Genomic DNA, 21,914 nt, shown 5'->3' with positions numbered 1-21,914 from the left:
CCACCTCTTCATTCTCTCGGTTCCTGTATATTAAAGTGTCCCTATCTACACCATCTGCTTTCCATCTGGCTTTTTGAATGACTTTTCTAGGGTAACCTCTATCTACCAATGCGGTTTCCAGTTCCGCTGCATGCTGCAGGTAATCCGGTGTGCGGGTAGTGTTACGTCTGATGCGCAGAAATTGCCCATAGGGTAGATTCTCCCTCATATGTCTGGGATGAAAAGATTGAAAATGCAACAGGGCATTTCTATCCGTGTTCTTTTTATATAGGGTCACTGCCAGTTTGTTGTTATCCTTGTACACCATTGTGTCTAGATAGGGTATTTGTTTCTCTTCCGATTTTCCAGTAAACTGGATGCTAGCACAGCTGTTAAGCCAGCCTACAAATAAATCAAAGTCTACATCAGGGGAAAGCACAAATAAAAGATCATCAATGTACCGTCGATACCCCCATACATCTTTTTTAAAGGGGTGATTACCATAAATGTATTTCTTCTCGAAATCAATCATAAAAATGTTTGCGACTGTCGGGGCTACCGGAGACCCCATCGCAATACCCCCGGTTTGTAGGTACAGTTGATTGTCAAATCTAAAGAAGTTGTTTTTGAACACAATGTCAATAAGAGAAATTAAAAACTTCGTAGATGGGATAGGGTCTACTCGAGACTCAAGTAATGATTCAATGATACGGCGAGTGTCACTTAAAGGAACATTCGTGTACAATGACACGACATCAACGGTGGCCAAAATGCAATCCCCCGGTACCTGGATATTCTCAATATACCTGATAAAGTCGGTGGTGTCCTTAATAAATGATTCGGTATCCACCGCAAATTGCCTGAGATGGAAATCTAGATATTGTGCAACCGGCTCTAGAACGCTCTGTGATGCTGACACTATGGGTCTTCCGGGTGGGATCCACCCAGGTTTGTGTATTTTTGGTAGGGTGTATAGGACTGGCATTCTCGGGTATTTATTAATTAAGAATTCAGCTGTGGTGTTGTCAATATCTCCCCCCTTTATTAAGGACACCACCGACTTTATCAGGTATATTGAGAATATCCAGGTACCGGGGGATTGCATTTTGGCCACCGTTGATGTCGTGTCATTGTACACGAATGTTCCTTTAAGTGACACTCGCCGTATCATTGAATCATTACTTGAGTCTCGAGTAGACCCTATCCCATCTACGAAGTTTCTAATTTCTCTTATTGACATTGTGTTCAAAAACAACTTCTTTAGATTTGACAATCAACTGTACCTACAAACCGGGGGTATTGCGATGGGGTCTCCGGTAGCCCCGACAGTCGCAAACATTTTTATGATTGATTTTGAGAAGAAATACATTTATGGTAATCATCCCTTTAAAAAAGATGTATGGGGGTATCGACGGTACATTGATGATCTTTTATTTGTGCTTTCCCCTGATGTAGACTTTGATTTATTTTTAGGCTGGCTTAACAGCTGTGCTAGCATCCAGTTTACTGGAAAATCGGAAGAGAAACAAATACCCTATCTAGACACAATGGTGTACAAGGATAACAACAAACTGGCAGTGACCCTATATAAAAAGAACACGGATAGAAATGCCCTGTTGCATTTTCAATCTTTTCATCCCAGACATATGAGGGAGAATCTACCCTATGGGCAATTTCTGCGCATCAGACGTAACACTACCCGCACACCGGATTACCTGCAGCATGCAGCGGAACTGGAAACCGCATTGGTAGATAGAGGTTAGCCTAGAAAAGTCATTCAAAAAGCCAGATGGAAAGCAGATGGTGTAGATAGGGACACTTTAATATACAGGAACCGAGAGAATGAAGAGGTGGATAAACCTTTGGCTTTTGCTTTACAGCACAGCCACTTGTCAGCGCATGTTGCAGGAATTATAAAAAAACATTGGCATCTGTTGTCCGATATCCCAGGGTGCGCTGTACCTCCCAAAATAGGCTATAAAAAAACTAATTCATTGAAAGACAGGCTAGTACATTCTGATATATATAAGGAGACCAAAAGACAGTCTGTTGTGGGACATTTTAAGTGCCATCAGTGTCTCGCATGCAATTTGGCGTTGGAGGTAAAAGAATTTAAAAGAACTGACTCGGATTTTAATTTTAAACTACGCTCATTCTCTAATTGCAATACCAAATATTGTATTTATTGCCTCATTTGTCCCTGCCAACTTATTTATGTTGGCTCTAGTGTACGGCCAATAAAAGCACGTATTTTAGAACATAGGGCAGGGATAACTACAGCTCCGGTGGTCGACCATTTTTTAAAGCTGAAACACAATGAAAATGAGTTAAGATTCTTTGTAATTTGGCATCTGCAGTCCAATAGATTTAACAGGAGTGATAATGAGAGAATTCTTAGACGCAAGGAAGCATACTTTATACATGTTCTGAATACCATGGCCCCTCATGGTTTAAATTTAGAGAACGACCTGTCCTGTTTCCTGTAATGGTTGCTGTAAATAGTGACTGTCACTTTAAGAATCTGGCTCAGTTGTAATGTACATCAGCTGTAGTAAGGAGTTGACACTAGAGAGCTATTTAGGTAACTAGATTACACTGTTGTAATAATGCCACTAGGATCCTTACCTGTAATGGATGGTATCCTTCTACTTACCTCTGTTGGGGAAGTATAGTATATTTTATTCATAAATGGGTTATTCGGTTGAAACCTGAGACTATGGATGATGATGAATAATTGCACGCAATATAATCTTGTAAGTATATGATGGACTTTTGTATATATTTATTACCAACTATGTTAGGAGTAGTATTTGTTGTGGTTTGATATGAAATGGGTTTTAAAGACATTTGTGACTATGAAAGAGTTTTATTTATTGTATTACATAGGAAGAACTGAGGAAGAATTGGGCTGTGTGCCTTGAAACGATCGTCTTCTCCTGCAATTAATCAACTGCTGCAAAGAAAAGAAGTACATCTTTAAAGACATTTCAATTGACTTTATTCCATACTTACCTTACATAGGAATTGTTGTGAACTTGTGCTTTGGGGAAATTTTACATGGAAAAGAAATAAATACATATGCTTGTTGGGAATATATGTCATTGGTGGGTATATTACCACGTACTGTGAATATATAGCCAGAATATTGTTGGCATTGCTCATAGCTATTCCTATACTGAATTTCTCATCTTATGATAAGTGTATAGAGGTGTCTGATTTGGTTTTCACCACCTGGAGGTTGGCAACCCTAATGAGAACCCTCAAAAATAAGGCCAAGCCTTTTTACGAGGACATTTCCTGCTTCCTCCACCCACACTGTGGCCTGAATGGAATGCTTCCAGATTCAGAAATGTCACTGTAGTGGGTGTTCATTACCAAATATGATCTTTTGTTTGTCTCAGAGAAGCAGAGAAAGGAGACATGACCCTAGTTCACCAACATGGATCTCAGCTCATCCTCAGTCCATGTTTTGCCATCAAGCAAGGCTGCCTTCAGCTGCCTCAAGAAAACATGCCGTTTGACGTCCCTGTCCTTCCAGACTAAGTAGGTATTCCTCCGCAAGTAGCGGAACAACCCCAGCTTCTGTCGCAGAACCGCCCTGTCTACACCATCCAGGACGACGAAGATGAGGCCGGCCTTGCTGTCCAGTAGCTGCCAAGACTGAGCGACTTCAAGTTCAAAGTTACACCAACGACTCTCCAGGAAGTGGGTGGAGACCACAGCGATGACTTTCCGGCTGCTATGGAAGCCTTCTTTGATAATGTTCGCAATGATGGGTACACCGGGTCTGAAGTCTCGATAGTGGAAGCAGAGGCGGAAGCGCGGCACTCCCGATTCTAGCGTCTCTTCCAGCTCTTGCTTCACCCACGCTTGGTCCTCGCTGGAGTAGATAACAAAGGCGTCGTAGATTTTGTTATTATCAGTAGAGGAATGGCCTCCACTGAGCAACAGCATCATATAATATAAGTGGAAGTAGAACTTATAAACCAGAATCAAAGCCAAGGCCACAAACACAGATATGCTCACTGAAACAGCCACTGTGGCTGTACTGATCTGGCAAGAAGACAGGTCAACATGCATCAGCTGGGTATCTTCTAAGTGTGTGGGACTGTGACATTTCATCATTTCCGTATGCATGAAGAGGTCCTTGTGTTCCTTAGCCCACCGCAGGAAGTCCACCCGATCACAGGAACAGTCAAAAAGGTTTTCAGAAAGGTCCAGTTTCTTCAAGCCCCCTGGCAAGTTCTCCAAATGCTTCTTGGTCAAGGTGATCAACTGGTTGCAGTGGAAATCGAGGATGGTGAGGTTATGCAGGTGCAAGTAGGACTCTGGATGGAAATCCAGGAGCTTGTTGTTACTGATGTTGAGTTCATGGAGGTCATGGAGGAGATCAAAGCTACTGAGAGACACATACTGCAGTTGGCAGTTGGAAATATCCAACATCTTCAGCTTAGTGACATTTGTGAAGGTATTAGCTGTTACCCGATTGCCCTTAAAAGAGTTCTTGGCCATTTTCAGTACTTCCAGGCTATCCAAGCCACAAAAGGAGCATTCTATGTTAACAGACGTGCTAGTTCGGGTAATATCCAGGTAGATGAGATTCTTAAGGCCTAGAAAACTAGGGAGCTTTCCTGGACCTATGAGTCTGGAATGTTGTAGATCCAAATATTTCAGTGTGGTGGGGCCAATGAGCTCCGCTGGCACTCTGACAAGTGGGTTGAAGCTGAGGTTCAAGACCATCAAGTTGGAAAACCGTTCCTTGAGACAAGACCAGCAAATACCTGTATTAAGCTGGTTATTGCTGAGATCGAGGACCTCAAGTTTCGGTAAAGTCCAAATTGTCGAGTGCAAATCAAATTCAATGAGTCTGCCTATATTGGTGATGCGGAGCACTCTGAGCTCTTGCAAGGGAGCCAGCTTCTCAACTGGCACACGGTCAAACCTACAGTCCTTGCATTCAATGTGGCGAATGGCTGTATTTTCTGGGAAGTCTACAGTTCTAAGATAGGCATGCACGAACCGCACAGTGGAGATGTTGTTCACACAGGCAGAAAGAATATCCGTTCTGGGGAAGGCATCTTTAGTGCAGATAAGAGTTATTTTCTGGAGGTCCATCTGACAGAGACCATCCAAAAGGTTCTTGTTAAAGGATTTCCCCCCCTGAAGGTTCCTGTATCCTCCTAACACCAAACTGTTAACATGCAAGCCAGTCATATTAAGGAGACCAGCCTGCATAATGCTATTATCCTCAAAACTGGATCTCAGAGACAGTTCCTGGAGGTAAGTGCCTTTCAGAGACCTTGGTTGGATATATTTTATGTTATTTCGACACAACACAAGGGTCAAGTTGTGAGTTGGCATGGCATCCAGGTCTCCCTGAAAGATCGAGGAGATCTTATTTGACTGGAGAATCAAACGCTGAAGTTGGGTAAGTAGGGAAAAATATTTGGGAAGTTTTAAGGAATCTATATCGTTGTTGCTCAAGTTTAGCTCTTGAAGAGCCGTTAAATGCCCGATGGGCAGACTGTCCAGTGAGGATAGGCTGGTGTCTACCAGTACCAGTCTCTGCAGAGAAGTCAAGTCCTGAAATGCCCCAGGACCCAAGAACTGGAGTGGGTTGCCAGTCAGAAGCAAGACAGACAGGTTATGGAGCCCAGCAAAAGCGTCGTCTTGGATCATTGTGATGTGGCATCTATTAGGGAAGAAAAGAAGAGGGGAAAAGACCCTGGATGATTTTGCCCTTTTGATTGAGCAGGTTATTCGTTCAACATTGCTAGTAGTAAACGACACAATTCATACGTACATTCATGTACATCAAGATTTGGGGGGGGGGGTTTGCAGCATTTCATCAATATGCCAAAAAAGGGGAAGATACCAATGAACGGATGGAATCAAAGGCGGGGGCTGAGTGCCCAACAGGCAGTTCTGGAACCAATTTTGAAAATTCAGAACAAAAACTGGTTTGTTGTTGTCTTGCCCAGTTTCCGTGCCATGAGGAGATGCGGTTAGTTCAAACCTTCAGTCTCTACCGCCTGCATAAGGGGGAGGAGGGAAGCAGAGGGCAGCCTCCAAGACAGCCTCCTGGTGGTGGCTGGAGTTCTCCCGCTATTACAACTGATTTCCAGCTGATAGAGATCAATTCACCTGGAGAAAATGGCCGGGTTGGCAATTGGACTCTATGGCATTGTGGTCCCTCCCCTCTCCAAACCCTGCCTTTCTCAGGCTCCACCCCCAAAATCTCCAGGTATTTCCCAACCTGGAGCTGGCAACCTTATGAACAACGCTCCAAGGTTTGATTGTGATGTCTAAACACATCCATTTTCTGGTACCTTTCCTTGATAAAGAAATGTCCTTGTTTTTTTCTTTTTCAGCTGTGACTTGACGGCACTTTACACACACAACAACAACAACCCTGTGAAGATGGATAGGCTTTCACCCGTCATTCCAATGGCAGAGTGGAAACTTGAACCTGGGTCTCCCAGATTGTAGCCCAGTACTCTAACCACTACACCACACTTTCTTTCAGTTAGTGTGGACACACATGCATGAGAGTTCTCTCCATTTCAGCCCCTCCCAAATCTTTAGGAATTGCTGTAACTATCTCTTTGGGGATCTTCTCCAATCAAAAGGGAAATATAAATCGATGATCCATAGGAAGAAACATAAGGCAATTTATAATGGATGGAATGCTTTAATAAAGGAATAGTAATTCCGATCAATTTGGGACATTAATCTCTTCCTCCTATGGTTTTTATACCCCACTTTTCTCTACCTTTAAGGAGACTCAAACTGGCTTACAATCTCCCTCCCTTCCTCTCCCCACAACAGACACCTTGTGAGGTAGGTGAGGCTGAGAGAGTTCAGAGAGAACTGTGACTAGCCCAAGGTCACCCAGCAGGCTTCATGTGTAGGAGTGGAGAAACCAACCTGGTTCACCACATTAGAGTCTGCCGCTCATGTGGAGGAGTGGGGAATCAAACCCGGTTCTCCAGATTAGAGTCCACCACTCCTAACCACTACATCATGCTGGCTCTTTGTTTTGCATCCATTGTGGGAATGTTGTTCATCAGCACACCATCATGATTTGGGATATTTCCAACTGGACTAGTGACATTCAGTAATCAAGAGTGCTTTTACCTAGTAAGATCCAGAAATTTCAGTGCAGGAACTGATGAGAAATAATTTGCATTCAGGACTTCCAGTGGGTTGAAGCTCAGATCTAGGTTCTGTGTAGAGCGTGGGATGTCAGGTGGAATTTCCTTGAGGTTCAGCTCCATGCATACGTACGCGATGCCTGGAGTCACCTGCAAAGATGACAAGGAATTTGCATCCATCAGGGTTTACATAAAGGAAGTTATAGTTATCATTGTTAAAAAACCAGGAAAAAATGCTGTGAATGATCCCTCCACATGTTTGAACTTCTATGCTCGAAATTCACTATACTTTTCAGAAAAAAAGATATCTCCATTGGAGTGCTTCCAGGATGATTCCCAAGGAGAAAGCACTTCTGAAAATATTAGTTCTAAATATTATTTCCACTTGGATTTCCCCCCAAAGATCCATATGCAAGATCTGGAGAACACCAGTCTGGGAAATCCATATACAGGAGTGTGTTCTTCCCTCAAAGCTCCAATTGTTATATTGGATTTTCCATTCCAATTTTCCCATTGAATTGTACCTTCTCATTAATGCCTCCAGAAGCACACTCAGTGCTATAAAACGTTATGCTCCTCCCAGGTGGGGGAGGGAAGAGGTGGACTGACAGCTGTCATTTATATCTGATAGTTGCAATGTTTCCTCAACTGATTAGCAAGATTCATCAATGAAAGATCTTTTGGTCAATTACAAAGGTGGCCCCAATTTAGCACACAATAGATTTTTAATCAAATATTGTAATGGATGTACTTACACATATCTGGCTGATGGCTTGAACCCATGAAGCCGCCTTGTACTGAATCAGACCCTTGGTCTATCAAAGTCAGTATTGTCTATGCAGACCGGCAGCGGCTCTCCAGGGTCTCAGGCAAAGGTCTTTCACATCACCAACTTGCCTGTTCCCTTTAACTGGAGGTGTCGGGGATTGAACCTGGGAACTTCTGCATGCCAAGCAGATGCTTTACCACTGAGCCACAGCCCCTCCCCTTCTGAAAAGCATTCCACTTTCACCACTATACAGGAGGAAAGGTCTCTTTGGCTGCTTATATAGAAGAAGCATTCCCCATTCTCTCAGAAAGAGAAGGGAACAACTTATCTAATACTGCCTTGAGAGTGGCACTCCATACTCTCTGTGTCTTTGATGAGAATGCCTGTTCCGGTACCATATCCCCCCACCCTTGTTCTATGTTACTCTCATTATTGGGGGGGCAGCCTACTGCTTATTCCAGGCCTTATGGGCCAAATTAAGCATCATCTGGAGTTTTCAAGGGTTTTTAATTGGGTTTTATTGTTTAATTTTAGAATTATTACTTTTATTGTTAATGTTTGATATGTTGGATAATGTTCCCCGCCCTGAGCCTGGTCTTGGCCGGGGAGGGCGGGTTATAAATTGAACAAATAAATAAAATAAATATTAACAGGTATTCCTTCCCACACAGGACAGAAAACCTCTTCTAGTAATTCTAAGAAAAGTATTTCTGCTCTCATACTCAGGAGAGAATGCTTTTTCTGACATGGTGCCTGCAGTACTATATAAGTGCATCCTCTAAAGACAAATAATATTCATTTTTATCCAGAACTATTATTCCTTTACAAATCTATGCAGATTTAATTAATTAAAATCCATATATTTATTACAGGCCTAAAGAGGACAGAGGTGTTTAAGAGGGACAAAAGAGATTGCTCTGTTCTGGGGGGGAACCTCCATCCTTTATTCATGCTACATTTCGAGAATAAATCTTTATAAAGGGAATACATCTTCACAAATAAATCTAGGCAACTGGAATAGGCTGATGTAACACCCACTCAGAGATGACGACTGAAACAGATTGAATCAGAATAGCATTTTAAAAAAAAATTAAAAAGTAAATTTCCATCCCTTAAATCTGCAAAGATAAGTTAAAAGAAACGAATACACATGAGGCTGCAATCCTGAAGTGGGGGGGGGGTAAATTTCCTTAGGAGCCAGTGCGACCCCGTGCCGATGTAGGTGCCACTTTATCCCGGGATAAAGTGGCACCCACACCAGCGCGGGGGCAAACATGCTGGTGTTTGGGAGCTCGGCCGCCCCCCGCCGCCAGAGCAGCCACTCTGGGAACTAAACTCCGGAAGAGAAAGGCCACGCCGGCATGGGGGAGGCGTTCCCGTGGCCTTCCCGGGGTGGAGCTGACTTAAGGCAGCTTCCAGGGCCCCTTCAGCCTGGGAACACCCTGTTGAGCGACAGAGGGGCTGTGCCACTGTTTTCAATGGGGCCTTTCCCCCCTTTTTCTTTAATTTTATTTTTAAACCCCCCCTTTTTCTCTCTGCAGTGGCCGGGAAGGCTCTAAGGAGGAAGCATGGCTCTGCCATTCCCGGCTGCCACGGATCTACCCCCTCCTTTAGGAATGGGCTGCCCATCTAAGGAAGAATCAGTGAATACAGGGCATTGCTGGCTAGGATGGGGATCTCCAACCTCTGGCTCTAGTCATATGAGCCTAGGGTTCCCAAATCCCTCTTCGCCACTGGCAGGAGGTTTTGGGGCGGAGCCTGAGGAGGGCGGGGTTAGGGGAGGGACTTCAATGTCATAGAGTCCAATTGCCAAGGCGGACATTTTCTCATGGTGAACTGATCTCAGCTGGCTGGAGTTGTACTAGCAGGAGATCGCCAGCTAATACCTGGAGGTTGGCAACCCTATATGAGCCTGAGTACTGAACCCAATCTGGTTCTTTGAAAAGTAAATATTTGCATTAAGGTATCTCAGAGGGGTAAGTGAGGCGCTAGAATAATCCGTATGCAGAGGGGGGAAATTATGGGACTTTTGAGATGCTTTTCAGAAAGGCAAATGATAGAGGTGACCGTTTGCCAATAAGGGTGAGCCATGCACAGATTTATGCCTGAGCACTAAAACAACCACGCAGGCTGCTCCTGGGTATATTCATTACTTATTATGAGACTAATGTGTGCCAATTCCTAATACACTCTCGCAACAAGCAGTGTTTGGGCTGTAGAACCTTTGTGGATTCTTAATCAACATGTCAATTATCAGTAATGTTGTATAGTTTCTGGCTCTTTGCTGAGTCTCATCTTTGCAGATATAGTCCCATGTTCTCTCACCAAAAGGTGGAATTGCATTTAACACAAAGTTGGTACTCCTCTGGGTAAAAGCTAAAGGTCCCCTGTGCAAGCACCGGGTCATTCCTGACCCATGGGGTGATGTCACATCCCGACGTTTACTAGGCAGACCACGTTTACGGGGTGGTTTGCCAGTGCCTTCCCCAGTCATCTTCCCTTTACCCCCAGCAAGCTGGGTACTCATGTTACCGACCTCGGAAGTATGGAAGGCTGAGTCAACCTTGAGCCGGCTACCTGAAACCGACTTCTATCGGGATCAAATTCAGGTCGTGAGTAGAGCTTTTGACTGCAGTACTGCAGCTTACCACTCTGCGCCACGGGACTCTTAATACTCCTCTGGGTAGAAGCGTTTATATACACTGATCTTCCTCTTTATTTGCTTAGATGTGCCCTGGTAACAGTTCTTCTTGTCATGAGCCATGGCCTTGTAGTTTTCACCGTGATTCCAGATCATGCGCTGAACATAGTCAATGAGATCTCTGGAGAGGGTACCTCTGTAGGGTTGCCAGGTCCCTTTGCTACCGGTGGGAGGTTTTTTGGGGCGGAGCCTGAGGAGGGCAGGGTTTGGGGAGGGGAGGGGCTTCAATGCCATAGAGTCCAATTGCCAAAGCGGCCATTTTCTCCAGGGGAACTGATCTCTATCAGCTGGAGAACAGTTGTAATAGCAGGAGATCTCCAGCTAGTACCTAGAGGTTGGCAACCTTAGGTCTCTGACTTTTTCTCTGGTGGAAGGCCTGCCTGATATTCCAACTCGTCTGATATTCCAACTGATGTTCCAGCTCTGGATGTTGACAGAGTTCAGCTCTTTAATTATAAAAAGTTGCTAACCTTCGCTCTAGGAACAATAGCTATTTTCTGGTGCCTTTCCCCAGTGAATCATTGTCCCAATTTTGACTATTGGGGGAGGTATGTCTCCAAAAAGTATTTTCAGCATGATAAATTAGTCTTGCCTTTTCTTAAGGTTCCGGGTCACAATCTCTGAGTGTCTGTGTTAAACCTCTGAGGACATTTTAAGGATGAATGCATATAAATGCTTACACATATTTATTAAGGGGTCATGCCGGGCACAGCTTCTCACTCCAAGAAGAAGGTTGGATCATATATTCATATTTGGTTGCAGTGTTCAAAGACTGAAGTATTTTGGTAGGAAAATTGCAAGATCACAGGAGAAATTGTTAATAGTAAAATTCCTAGGGATCCCAGAACTGGAGTTCTGGGATTATTTAGAAATAAAATAATTTTTAAAAATGGATCTTATAAGGAATCATTTAACAGTGGTGCAAATATTAGTAGTACAATATTGGAAAGCAAGAAAATCTACCTAGCATGGAGGTTTGGCTTTGTAAGCAAGAGTTTATTATGTACATGTTGAGAAAAGTACAGCTTAGAGACAGATTGGGGATGGGAAATAATTTGCTCAAGATTTGGTTTTTTGTCAAATAGCAAAGGAAATTTTTAAAAGAACAAAATGGTTCCAGCGTCTCACATTTGTTCCAGCCTAACTTGCTCTCAGCCTAACCTACCTCACAGGGTGGTTGTGAAATAAACTGGTAGGAGGAGGGAAGAAGCGTGTGGACTGCCCTAAACTCCTTGGAGGAAGGGTGGGATCAAACAGTAGGGCTGCCAACCTCCAGGTAATACCTGGAAGTCTCCTGCTATTACAACTGATCTCCAGCCGACAGAGATTAGTTCACCTGCAGAAAATGGCCGCTTTGGCAATTGGACTCTATGGCATTGAAGTCCCTCCCCTCCCCAAACCCCACCCTCCTCAGGCTCTGCCCCAAAAACCTCCCACCGGTAGCAAAGAGGGACCTGGCAACTGCCCCTGAACACCCTAAATTCCAGCCTTTCTTTCTAGATAGTTTCCACCATCCACATGGCATAACATTAGGGTTGCCAATCTCCAGCTGGTTAAAGAATGATGGCTACTGGAAGCATCAATAATACTTTATATCAATTCAGTCATATAAACCACACAGTATACAGTAGAACAGAAAGCCAAAAAAGTCCCGTAATAAAAGTAAATTCCGCCGGGTAAACTATCCCGATCTGTTGACTGAAAGCGGCACTAGTCAACAGATCGGGATAGTTTACCCGGCGGAATAATATAAAGTATTATTGATGCTTCCAGTAGCCATCAGTGCTTGCTAATTTTCTTTAACTCTGTTACTTTAGCACGAGGTTAATTTTTGAATAAATCTCCAGCTGGTGGCTAGAGATCTCCTGCTATTACAACTGATTTCCAGGCAACAGAGATCAGTTCCCCTGGAGAAAATGGCTCCTTTGGAAGGTAGACTCTATGGCAGGGGTGTCAAACATGCAGCCCGCGGGCCGGATCCGGCCCCCAGAGGGCTTTTCTTGGCCCGCAGAGCCGAGGCAGCTACTCCCCCTTTCCCCCTCTCCTGACCTTTTCTGAGTTTCCTGGAGCCGCTGCGGCCACGCTCGCCAGCCCAGAAGCTTTCCCTCTCCCTCCCCAGGGCGTGCGGGCCTCTCCTCGGGCTCCACCCCCCCAAAAAAATCTCCAGGTATTTCCCAACCCAGAGCTGGCAACCCTACATAATATTGTTTTCCCTTTTGAAGAGGCTTTTGCTGGCCCTCCGAGCGTGCATCACGGTGCTGCCAGACCAGGTGGAGGAACTTCTGTTCCAGCTTGCCTCCTACTGTTTCCCACACGTTTAGAGAAAGGGAGCAGGGAAACCGGCGCTCCAGTTCACTAGAGGTGAAAACGCATGGTCACTTTATCCTCCTTTAATCCCTGTTTCGGCCAGGAACTCACCAGGATCGAGGGCATGCGTTTCGTCTAATGTGCGTTCGATCCTGGCTAAAATAGGGATTAAAGGAGGATAAAGTGACCATGCGTTTTCGCCCTAGGACAGATGTCAGCATGAAGCAAAGGGGGACGTCCTGGAGGCAACAGGACACTGTTCTTATTTCAAAGCCGCCTACCTGCACACAGGGGTTGAGGCCTCTGGCTGTCATGCGGGTCTGGAAAAGCACCACCGAAGAGAATGCGACGAATACTGGTATGCAAAGGGCCCCTCTCTTCAGCATGTTTGGGGGTGTGCCCCCTCCCAAACCGAAAAGACGGACAAGCGGAGCTTCTTTCGTTTAGAAAGCCCTCTAGCACGGGGAGAATTGCTCTGCCGTGCAAGCCACTGGAAAACTCTGCAAACGACGGACAGAAAAAGGCCCCAGAAGAGGAAGTGAAATTGAAAGCGGGGCAGCCAGGAGGTATCCCCTTCATAACAAGTCCTCGTTGTTTACCGGCAAAGGAAGGCCCAGGCCCAGTGGCTTGCAGATCAAGAGGAACTGCTATTACGCACCATCATGAGATTTCCCTTTCTTGACCGAGCTGGCACTAGATAGTATGCAGTACACAGAGGATGTAAGAACATAAGAAAAAGAGATTCAAAATATTTTGTAAGTAAAATTTGAACAAGATCCCAAATCTATGCTACTGGGAATGGTCCCCCAGCAAATCGACCCAACACAATGTGGGTTTTTCAAATATGCCACTCCAGCGGTGAGAGTCACATATGCCTCTTACTGGAAAAATTCAGAAATTCCAACAAAGACTGAATGGATCTGCAAATTATTTGAATTCGCCACGATGGCTAAACTGTCTTGTTTGATAAATAAACAACCACTAGACGAATTCCAGCGCAAATGGCAACTTTTTTATGATAAATACGGATGATGCCTAAAAGATTAAGATTAATCATTTGTTATTAGTAGATATATAAGAATGGGAAAAGAGTTAACGAGATGCTGAAAACGACATGCATCACCAGTGTAAATATTAATGTAGGTTTCACTAATGTTCATTATCTGAGAATAGAAAACATTGGATTGGATGTACAATGAATCAAATGGATTTTTGTAAGATGGAGAACTCACATGACATGAATATTTCCCCCTTTCCCCCTTTCCCAATCTCCCCTTTTTAATTCTGTATCCTAAAAACCTTAATAATTTAAAAAAAAAAACATAAGAAAAAGCCGTGCTCGATCAGACCAAGGCACATCAAGTCCAGCAGTCTGTTCACACAGCAGCCAACCAGTAGGGTTGCCAGGTCCCTCTTCGCCACCGGCGGGAGGTTTTTAGAGCAGAGCCTGAGGAGGGCAGGGTTTGGGGAGGGGAGGGACTTCAATGCCATAATCTCTAAATGTTTCCCAACCCGGAGCTGGCAACCCGAACAGAAACCCAAGAAGCCTCCTGAAATTTTATTCCTGGAGATTCAGTGGATCCTCGGGCACAGCGTAGGGGACAGAGGGATTTGCAGTGACAGAAGGACTAGGGTTGCCAGCTCTGGTTTAGGAAATGCCTGGAGATATGGGGGTGGATCCTGAGGTATGGCAGGGTTTTGGAAGAGGAGGGACCTCAGCAGGGTACAATGCCATACAGGAACTGATCTCCATAGTCTGGATATCAGTTGTAATACTGGTAAATCTCCAGGCCCCCCCTCGTGGTTGGTAACCTAAGGGACATTGCTGGGAATCGCTACTAAGAAAACTTAAGCAGCCTTAAAATTTTGGAACTGTGTGGCTTAATTGAAGCCACTACTTCTGGTTTCTTTTTTGTTTGCAACTATTGTCATTGTGTTGCTTTTTGTTTTGCCCAGCGGTCACTGCTGGCCTTCCTAAATTGTTGGTATCTTTTGTGCCATTTGTATACTTTTGTGAGCCACTGAGAGGTAACTGATGCAAAAGGAGGTATTGATTGAAATATTTCTGTTGAGTACGTTATCTAGGTATTTCTCAACCTAGAGCTGGCAGCCCTACTATCCATCCATCTATCTATCTATCTATCTATCTATCTATCTATCTATCTGTCTGTCTGTCTGTCTGTCTGTCTGTCTGTCTGTCTGTCTGTCTGTCTAGCTATCATCTATCTATCTGGGTTGCCAACCTCCAGGCATTAGCAGGAGTTCTCCTGCTATTACAACTGATCTCCAGCTGATAGAGATCAGCTCACCTGGAGAAAATGGCTGCTTTGGCCATTGGACTCTATCGCATTGAAGTCCCTCCCATCCCCAAACCCCACCCTCCTCAGGCTCCACTCCAGAAATCTCCAGTTTTCCCAACCCAGAGCTGGAAGCCCTACTATCTATCTATCTATCTATCTATCTATCTATCTATCTATCTATCTGTCTGTCTGTCTGTCTGTCTGTCTGTCTGTCTGTCTGTCTGTCTGTCTGTCTGTCCGTCTGTCTAGCTATCATCTATCTATCTGGGTTGCCAACCTCCAGGCATTACAATAACAATAGAAAACCTGTGCCGTATATAACGTCGTTGTGGAAATTAGCAGCATGAAAGGCTCCAAATAAAATCCCACTGGAATTACATCACAAACTTATATTGAAATAAAGCATTACATCATGCTAAATAAAACAAAATCAAGCATTACAACATGCAGAAATGAGAAAATTACAAGCATGTACGGCTCAGACAGTAACCCCAGTGCAACAAGCTAATAAAGTGGGGCGGGGCAAATCCTTCTACTGTCTGGGATGGTACAGTCGCAAGTCCAAGGAGACCAACAGGTGAGAAGGACGGTGAGAGTTCATGAAGAGGAGAGGAGAACGCGTGGCTAGTCGCTGGTGCGCGTTTCAAAAGGCTTTCTTCAGCTCCAATAGAAAGGCAACGTCAGCTTTTAAGTCCATATGGTAATAAGCTGGTTGTCAAAAAGACCGTCAACTGTGAAGTGTAAGGTATTACAATGTCACTTATAAAATACATACAATACTGAAGTCCATGTGGATGCTATAATTCAAAAGGAAACTTACCAAAATGCGTCTTAATGAAACTCAATAGCGTTTGAATGGTGTTCAACAGATGCCAGTGGCGAATCAAGATCTTTTTGATATCCTGGGTCAGATGTGAATATTGTAAGGAAGCTACAACTCTCGAGTCAGGCTTAGGAAGATTATGAGTGGACGGAGTAGACCTGTCTGTGCCCACAACGACGTTATATACGGCACAGGTTTTCTATTGTTATTGTAGTATACTTGACTATGGCTCAACCTTTACCTACCTTTAGTTATTCGGCCTCTGATAGAGACAGAATTTTCAAATTGTTGCCTAAATCTAAGAAAAAACCGACCAACGTTACTAATACTAAGGATTTCTCCGTTGTTACTAACCTCTTTAAAAAGAGTTTACGCTGTGAAGCCCACGCATTAAATGTATCTCAATACATACAATTAGACATCATTCCCCGAGGATTACGGATTCAAAAAGCACCTGCACTTTACCAGTCTGATAAAGAATTTGGGGACAAGTGGATTGCTATTCTAAATAAATGTTCCATTGACTTAATGACCCTCATCATTGAGCACTCCCTTACAGTTAGAGACGCCATTCTGGAACAAGCAACAGCTGCCCAGGAAGAATTTAAAGCGACAGTGTCTGATGACACCTTTACTTCTCTTGTTGCTACCTTAGAAAAAGACTTGGCTGCCTATTCTGCTAACATTGATGGCTATAAAAACAGGGAAATTGCCAGAGACCAGGAGGATTATGCGCAGGATCGCGTTTACTTTTGGGTTGGGCAGGGTACCAGACGCCCACGGAGGTTTCAAGCCCGGGTTCCCCAATCACAACGATCAGACTCTTCAGCTGAACGTCACAGTTCTAGCGCCTCCAGTCTTGGCTCGTATGGCTCTTCCTATTCTTTAAGGTCTGGATGCACGGATTTTCCCAAGGATCCCAGACCCCGGGGACGCCAGAAGTTAAAAACTTAATTTTCAACTTGTCTTCTCGGATTTTAACTCCTGCTGAACGAGAAGTGTTGGAACTGGGTCTTGGATTTGTTCCCACCCCCCGTTACTCTCGCTTCCAGAGCCGGGTGGATCTGTATAAATTTTTTAGAACGCTCAAATTAAAAGAACAATTTGGCGCAGCGAATTCTATACCCAAACCTCAGCCGATTTTCAAACCCAAATCCACCTACATTCCCAAGAATTGCAGCCACTTTCTCTCTACCTTCCAGGCTCTCGTACTTCGTGATCTGCAAAAATTGGAAACCCACAAAGCCCACCATCCCCCTCCCGGGAATATTTCGTCAGCACAGTTACAAATCATCAATGACTTATCTCGAGACTCTTCTCTCATTTTCCATCCCGCTGACAAAGGTGGGGGCTTAGTCATTCAGAATCGGGAAGATTACGATCGGGAGAACTGGAGACAATTGAACAACACAGCACACTACAAAAAACTGCCACATGATCCAACTAAACACATACAAAACATCATCAGGACCACTGTGTTTGAAGCATCTGCACTGAACTACATATCCAAAAATACTGCTGATTTTCTTATTGTTGATCATCCCCGCGTGCCAATTTTCTACACCCTTCCCAAGATCCACAAATCTTTATCTTCACCTCCAGGCAGACCCATCATCAATCTCGTTGGGTCCCTTCTAGAACCCATCTCTAAATATCTTGATCATTTTTTACAGGTTGATGCCACGGATACTCCCTCGTTTCTTTCAGATACTAGGCATCTTATTCGTGAGATTGAGGGTCTGAAGATCCCTTCAGAGGCAGCATTAGCTACCTTCGATGTGGCATCCCTCTATACTAATATTCCACTAGATGAAGTTCGTGGCATTGTTGAAGAACTTTTGGATTCCAGAGCAGACCCATCACCACCTACTCATTTTTTAATTAGTCTTCTTGATATTCTTTTTGAGCATAACTTTTTCCGTTACCAGGAGATTTTTTTCTTACAGATCAGTGGCGTTTCGATGGGAGCAGCCTGCGCTCCCTCGATTGCCAACATTTTCATGGCTCGCTTTGAAAAGACGCTTCTCTTTCCTTCTGAGGTTTTTACCGCTCACATTTTGTGGTACAGGCGTTACATCGATGACGTTTGCACCATACTCTCTAATGGTGATCACTTTCAGAGCTTTTCCTCTTGGGTTAATTCCTTACATAGCGCTTTGGATTTTTCTGGCTGCATCAACACACACGAGATTCCCTTCTTGGATGTCACCATCTTCCGTCTTCCAGACAATATCTTAGCGGTCAAACCGTTTACTAAACCTACAGATGCAGGTTTCAATTTACATTTTTCTTCCTTTCATCCCTTACACTTACGTGTAAATCTACCTTTCAGTCAATTTTTACGCATTAAGAGGAACGCATCCAGGGAACAAGATTTTTTTGCTGCTGCAGACATCATGTCTTCGAAATTTCAAAGAAGAGGATACCCACCTGAGGTTATTCGACGGTCTTTCAATAAAACGCATTCTAGATCTCGTGCTCTTCTTTCGGGCACAGACAGGTCTACTCCGTCCACTCATAATCTTCCTAAGCTTGACTCGAGAGTTGTAGCTTCCTTACAATATTCACATCTGACCCAGGATATCAAAAAGATCTTGATTCGCCACTGGCATCTGTTGAACACCATTCCTGGTTGTTCTCAACCACCCATTTTAGGTATGAGAAGGACTTTGTCCATTCGTGATATGCTCATAAAAACAGATGTGTGCCAACCCCAAGGACCATCTCAAACTATTGGCCACCATAAATGTGGCCACTGCTCTATGTGTCCCTACAGTTTACCTATCAAAGTGGTCCATTCTACCTCGCCAAAATTTTCTTACACTCTTCGCCAATTCAGCAATTGTGGTACCCCCATGTCTGTGTACGCGGTTCTGTGTCCATGTCGTCTTATGTACATTGGTTGCTCATCCCGTCCAATCCGTCTTAGGATCGGTGAGCACCGTGCGCGAATTCACGCACGGAATTTGGAGGCACCACTTGTACAACATTTTATACATGCACGCCATGCTGATACAGACCTACTCTTTTTTGTTCTTTGGCAGTTTAAATCCAAACCTTTTCATATTCAAGATGCCAAGAAAATACTTTTGCAGCAAGAATCTCGCTTAATTTATGCTTTTCAGACTCTCATTCCTAAGGGTTTAAATAATGAGTTCGATTTGTCATGCTTCGTATAATTGCATTTTTATTCTGGGGTTGCTTTGTTGCATAAGGGGTAATGCCTCTTTAAGAAGCTACACTGGCAGCTATATAAGAACTCCCTTCCTGTCAGCTCCCCACCGCGGATCCTTGTGCAATGCGCTATTGAGTTTCATTAAGACGCATTTTGGTAAGTTTCCTTTTGAATTATAGCATCCACATGGACTTCAGTATTGTATGTATTTTATAAGTGACATTGTAATACCTTACACTTCACAGTTGACGGTCTTTTTGACAACCAGCTTATTACCATATGGACTTAAAAGCTGACGTTGCCTTTCTATTGGAGCTGAAGAAAGCCTTTTGAAACGCGCACCAGCGACTAGCCACGCATTCTCCTCTCCTCTTCATGAACTCTCACCGTCCTTCTCACCTGTTGGTCTCCTTGGACTTGCGACTGTACCATCCCAGACAGTAGAAAGATTTGCCCCGCCCCACTTTATTAGCTTGTTGCACTGGGGTTACTGTCTGAGCCGTACATGCTTGTAATTTTCTCATTTCTGCATGTTGTAATGCTTGATTTTGTTTTATTTAGCATGATGTAATGCTTTATTTCAATATAAGTTTGTGATGTAATTCCAGTGGGATTTTATTTGGAGCCTTTCGTGCTGCTAACCTCCAGGCATTAGCAGGAGTTCTCCTGCTATTACAACTGATCTCCAGCTGATAGAGATCAGCTCACCTGGAGAAAATGGCTGCTTTGGCCATTGGACTCTATCGCATTGAAGTCCCTCCCATCCCCAAACCCCACCCTCCTCAGGCTCCACTCCAGAAATCTCCAGTTTTCCCAACCCAGAGCTGGAAGCCCTACTATCTATCTATCTATCTATCTATCTATCTATCTATCTATCTATCTATCTATCTATCTATCTATCCATCCATCCATCCATCCATCCATCCATCCATCCATCCATCCATCCATCCATCCATCCATCCATCTATCTATCATCTAGTTCTGCTCATACAGCTATAGCCTTGAGCAGAAAACAAAGAACAAAAATGCCTTAATTAGTGCTATTCTTCTGATAGTTAATTATTGCCCCTATAAATTTTGCCACAGACAAACAGAATCATTTGTATCTAATAGCAGCCACGTCATCTGTGCCCTTGTACCGCCAGATGTCTCGTTGGACATTTCCAATTTTTTTTAAATAAAGGAGTAATTAAACTGGCCCTCAGCTCATTAAATATAGGACAGCCCATGGTAATATGTTTGATAGCTTCAACTTTGTCACGAGAGCATCTACATGTTCTGTTTGAGTAAGGCACTTTGTTATATCTGCCCTGCAAAACCGCCATAGGAAGGGCATTCATTCTTGCCAAAGTAAAAGCTCTTCTGAGCTTTGGTACTGTCAGGTGATAGAAATAATTCGGCAGTTGCTTTGGAAGGGCAATATTTCTGTTGAATATTGATAACGTTGGGGTGGGGGAAGAAAATAATATTCTCCCACACTGAGAGAACTTGGAATTTTCGAACCGAAACAGTTAAGGCACAAAATTCAGTCCCATCCCTAGTTCTCACCTGAAGGCTCCCGACAGCAGAGTTCTGGCAATCTGTTATGCACTTAGATTGACTGAAATACTCCTGGCCTGCCTCCTCTACCATCTACCTCAAAAGAGATCCAAACTAGTTCACAACATACTGTAAGTGATATAAGATCACTACAGCATACACATAAACCCAGCCAGCTACAAAAATCCTACCAACTAAATGCAAACATCAACAACCAGAGACGTTCCATCTTCTGCAGTCAGCCCCACTCACAAAGACCACCTAAATAGCCCAACCTCCAGGGAAGCCAAGACCCACATGGGACCCTCAGACTCATACTACCCAGTTCCACCTAGGGTTGCCAGCTCTGGATTAAGAAATACCTGGAGATTTTAAGGTGGAGCATGGATAGGGTGGGGTTTGGTGAGGGACCTCAGCAGGGTGTAATGCCATAGAGTCCACCCTCCAAAGCATCCATTTTCTCTAGAGGAACTGATCTTGGTTGTCTGGGGATCAACCGTAATAGCAGATCTCCAGGTGCCACCTGGAGGCTGGCAACCCTAGTTCTAATCCAAACACAGTCGTGAAAGCAAATCACACAAATAAGCCAGCTCAAAAGGCCCCTTGTTCAATCAGGTCCCCCAGAATATGTGCTCATAGTAAACCCTCCTGCCCCAAGCAGGGCAGACAGCCTTTCAGAGCCTTCTCTAGAGGCAGGGAGGAAACGTATCCTCCTTTCCTCCTCTGGAAGGAGATTCACAGAGGTTGGGGGCTATCACTGAGAAAGCCTGAGACCAAGCCGATGGAGATCGAAGAAGAAAAAGAAGAGTTGGTTTTTATATCCTGATTTTCTCTACCTTCAAGGAGTCTCAACCCAGCTTACAATCACCTTCCCTTCCCCTCCCCACAACATACACCTTGTGAGGTAGGTGATTTGAGGGGGATTTGAACTTTCCCTTGCCAAAATGAGACCCAGAAATCAGAAACATTTATTGAGGCATTGCTCCAATAAAAATTAAGATCATAACAGCAATATTACAGCGGATACATTGATACTGTTTAAAAGTTGTGCCATGTTAATTTAAAAGACTATATATAAATTAGAATGTTTCACGATTTGGATAAGAAATAAACATTGTGACACAAATTCAAAAGAAGATTTTTAACTTTGTTATTTCGTTGACTTTT

At 43.9% G+C, this 21,914-nt stretch overlaps 1 protein-coding gene across 1 annotated transcript; it reads right to left on the bottom strand.

Moving 5' to 3' along the window:
* Positions 1 to 3,381: 3,381 nt before the first annotated feature.
* TLR4 (toll like receptor 4) lies at positions 3,382 to 13,296 on the bottom strand. The gene is made up of 3 exons (XM_056860154.1): positions 13,192 to 13,296; positions 7,117 to 7,283; positions 3,382 to 5,671 (listed from the first exon to the last, which is right to left on the bottom strand). Exons 1-3 carry the CDS (start codon positions 13,294 to 13,296, stop codon positions 3,406 to 3,408), a joined length of 2,538 nt encoding a protein of 845 aa, XP_056716132.1. The 3' UTR covers positions 3,382 to 3,405.
* Between the last annotated feature and the right edge of the window lie 8,618 nt (positions 13,297 to 21,914).

Source organism: Euleptes europaea, chromosome 14 (assembly GCF_029931775.1).
Source record: "Euleptes europaea isolate rEulEur1 chromosome 14, rEulEur1.hap1, whole genome shotgun sequence".
In the NCBI taxonomy this organism is placed as follows: Eukaryota; Metazoa; Chordata; class Lepidosauria; order Squamata; family Sphaerodactylidae; genus Euleptes; species Euleptes europaea.
This window is presented reverse-complemented; position numbering and strand designations above follow the sequence as displayed.

Excerpts from the sequence above, each read along its gene's own strand:
- TLR4 (XM_056860154.1), bottom strand. The coding sequence starts at position 13,296 with ATGCTGAAGAGAGGGGCCCTTTGCATACCAGTATTCGTCGCATTCTCT. Across the intron at positions 7,284-13,191 it reads GCCTCAACCCCTGTGTGCAG|GTGACTCCAGGCATCGCGTA; the intron begins GTAGGCGGCTTT and ends TCATCTTTGCAG. Across the intron at positions 5,672-7,116 it reads AAATTTCTGGATCTTACTAG|ATGCCACATCACAATGATCC; the intron begins GTAAAAGCACTC and ends CTTCCCTAATAG.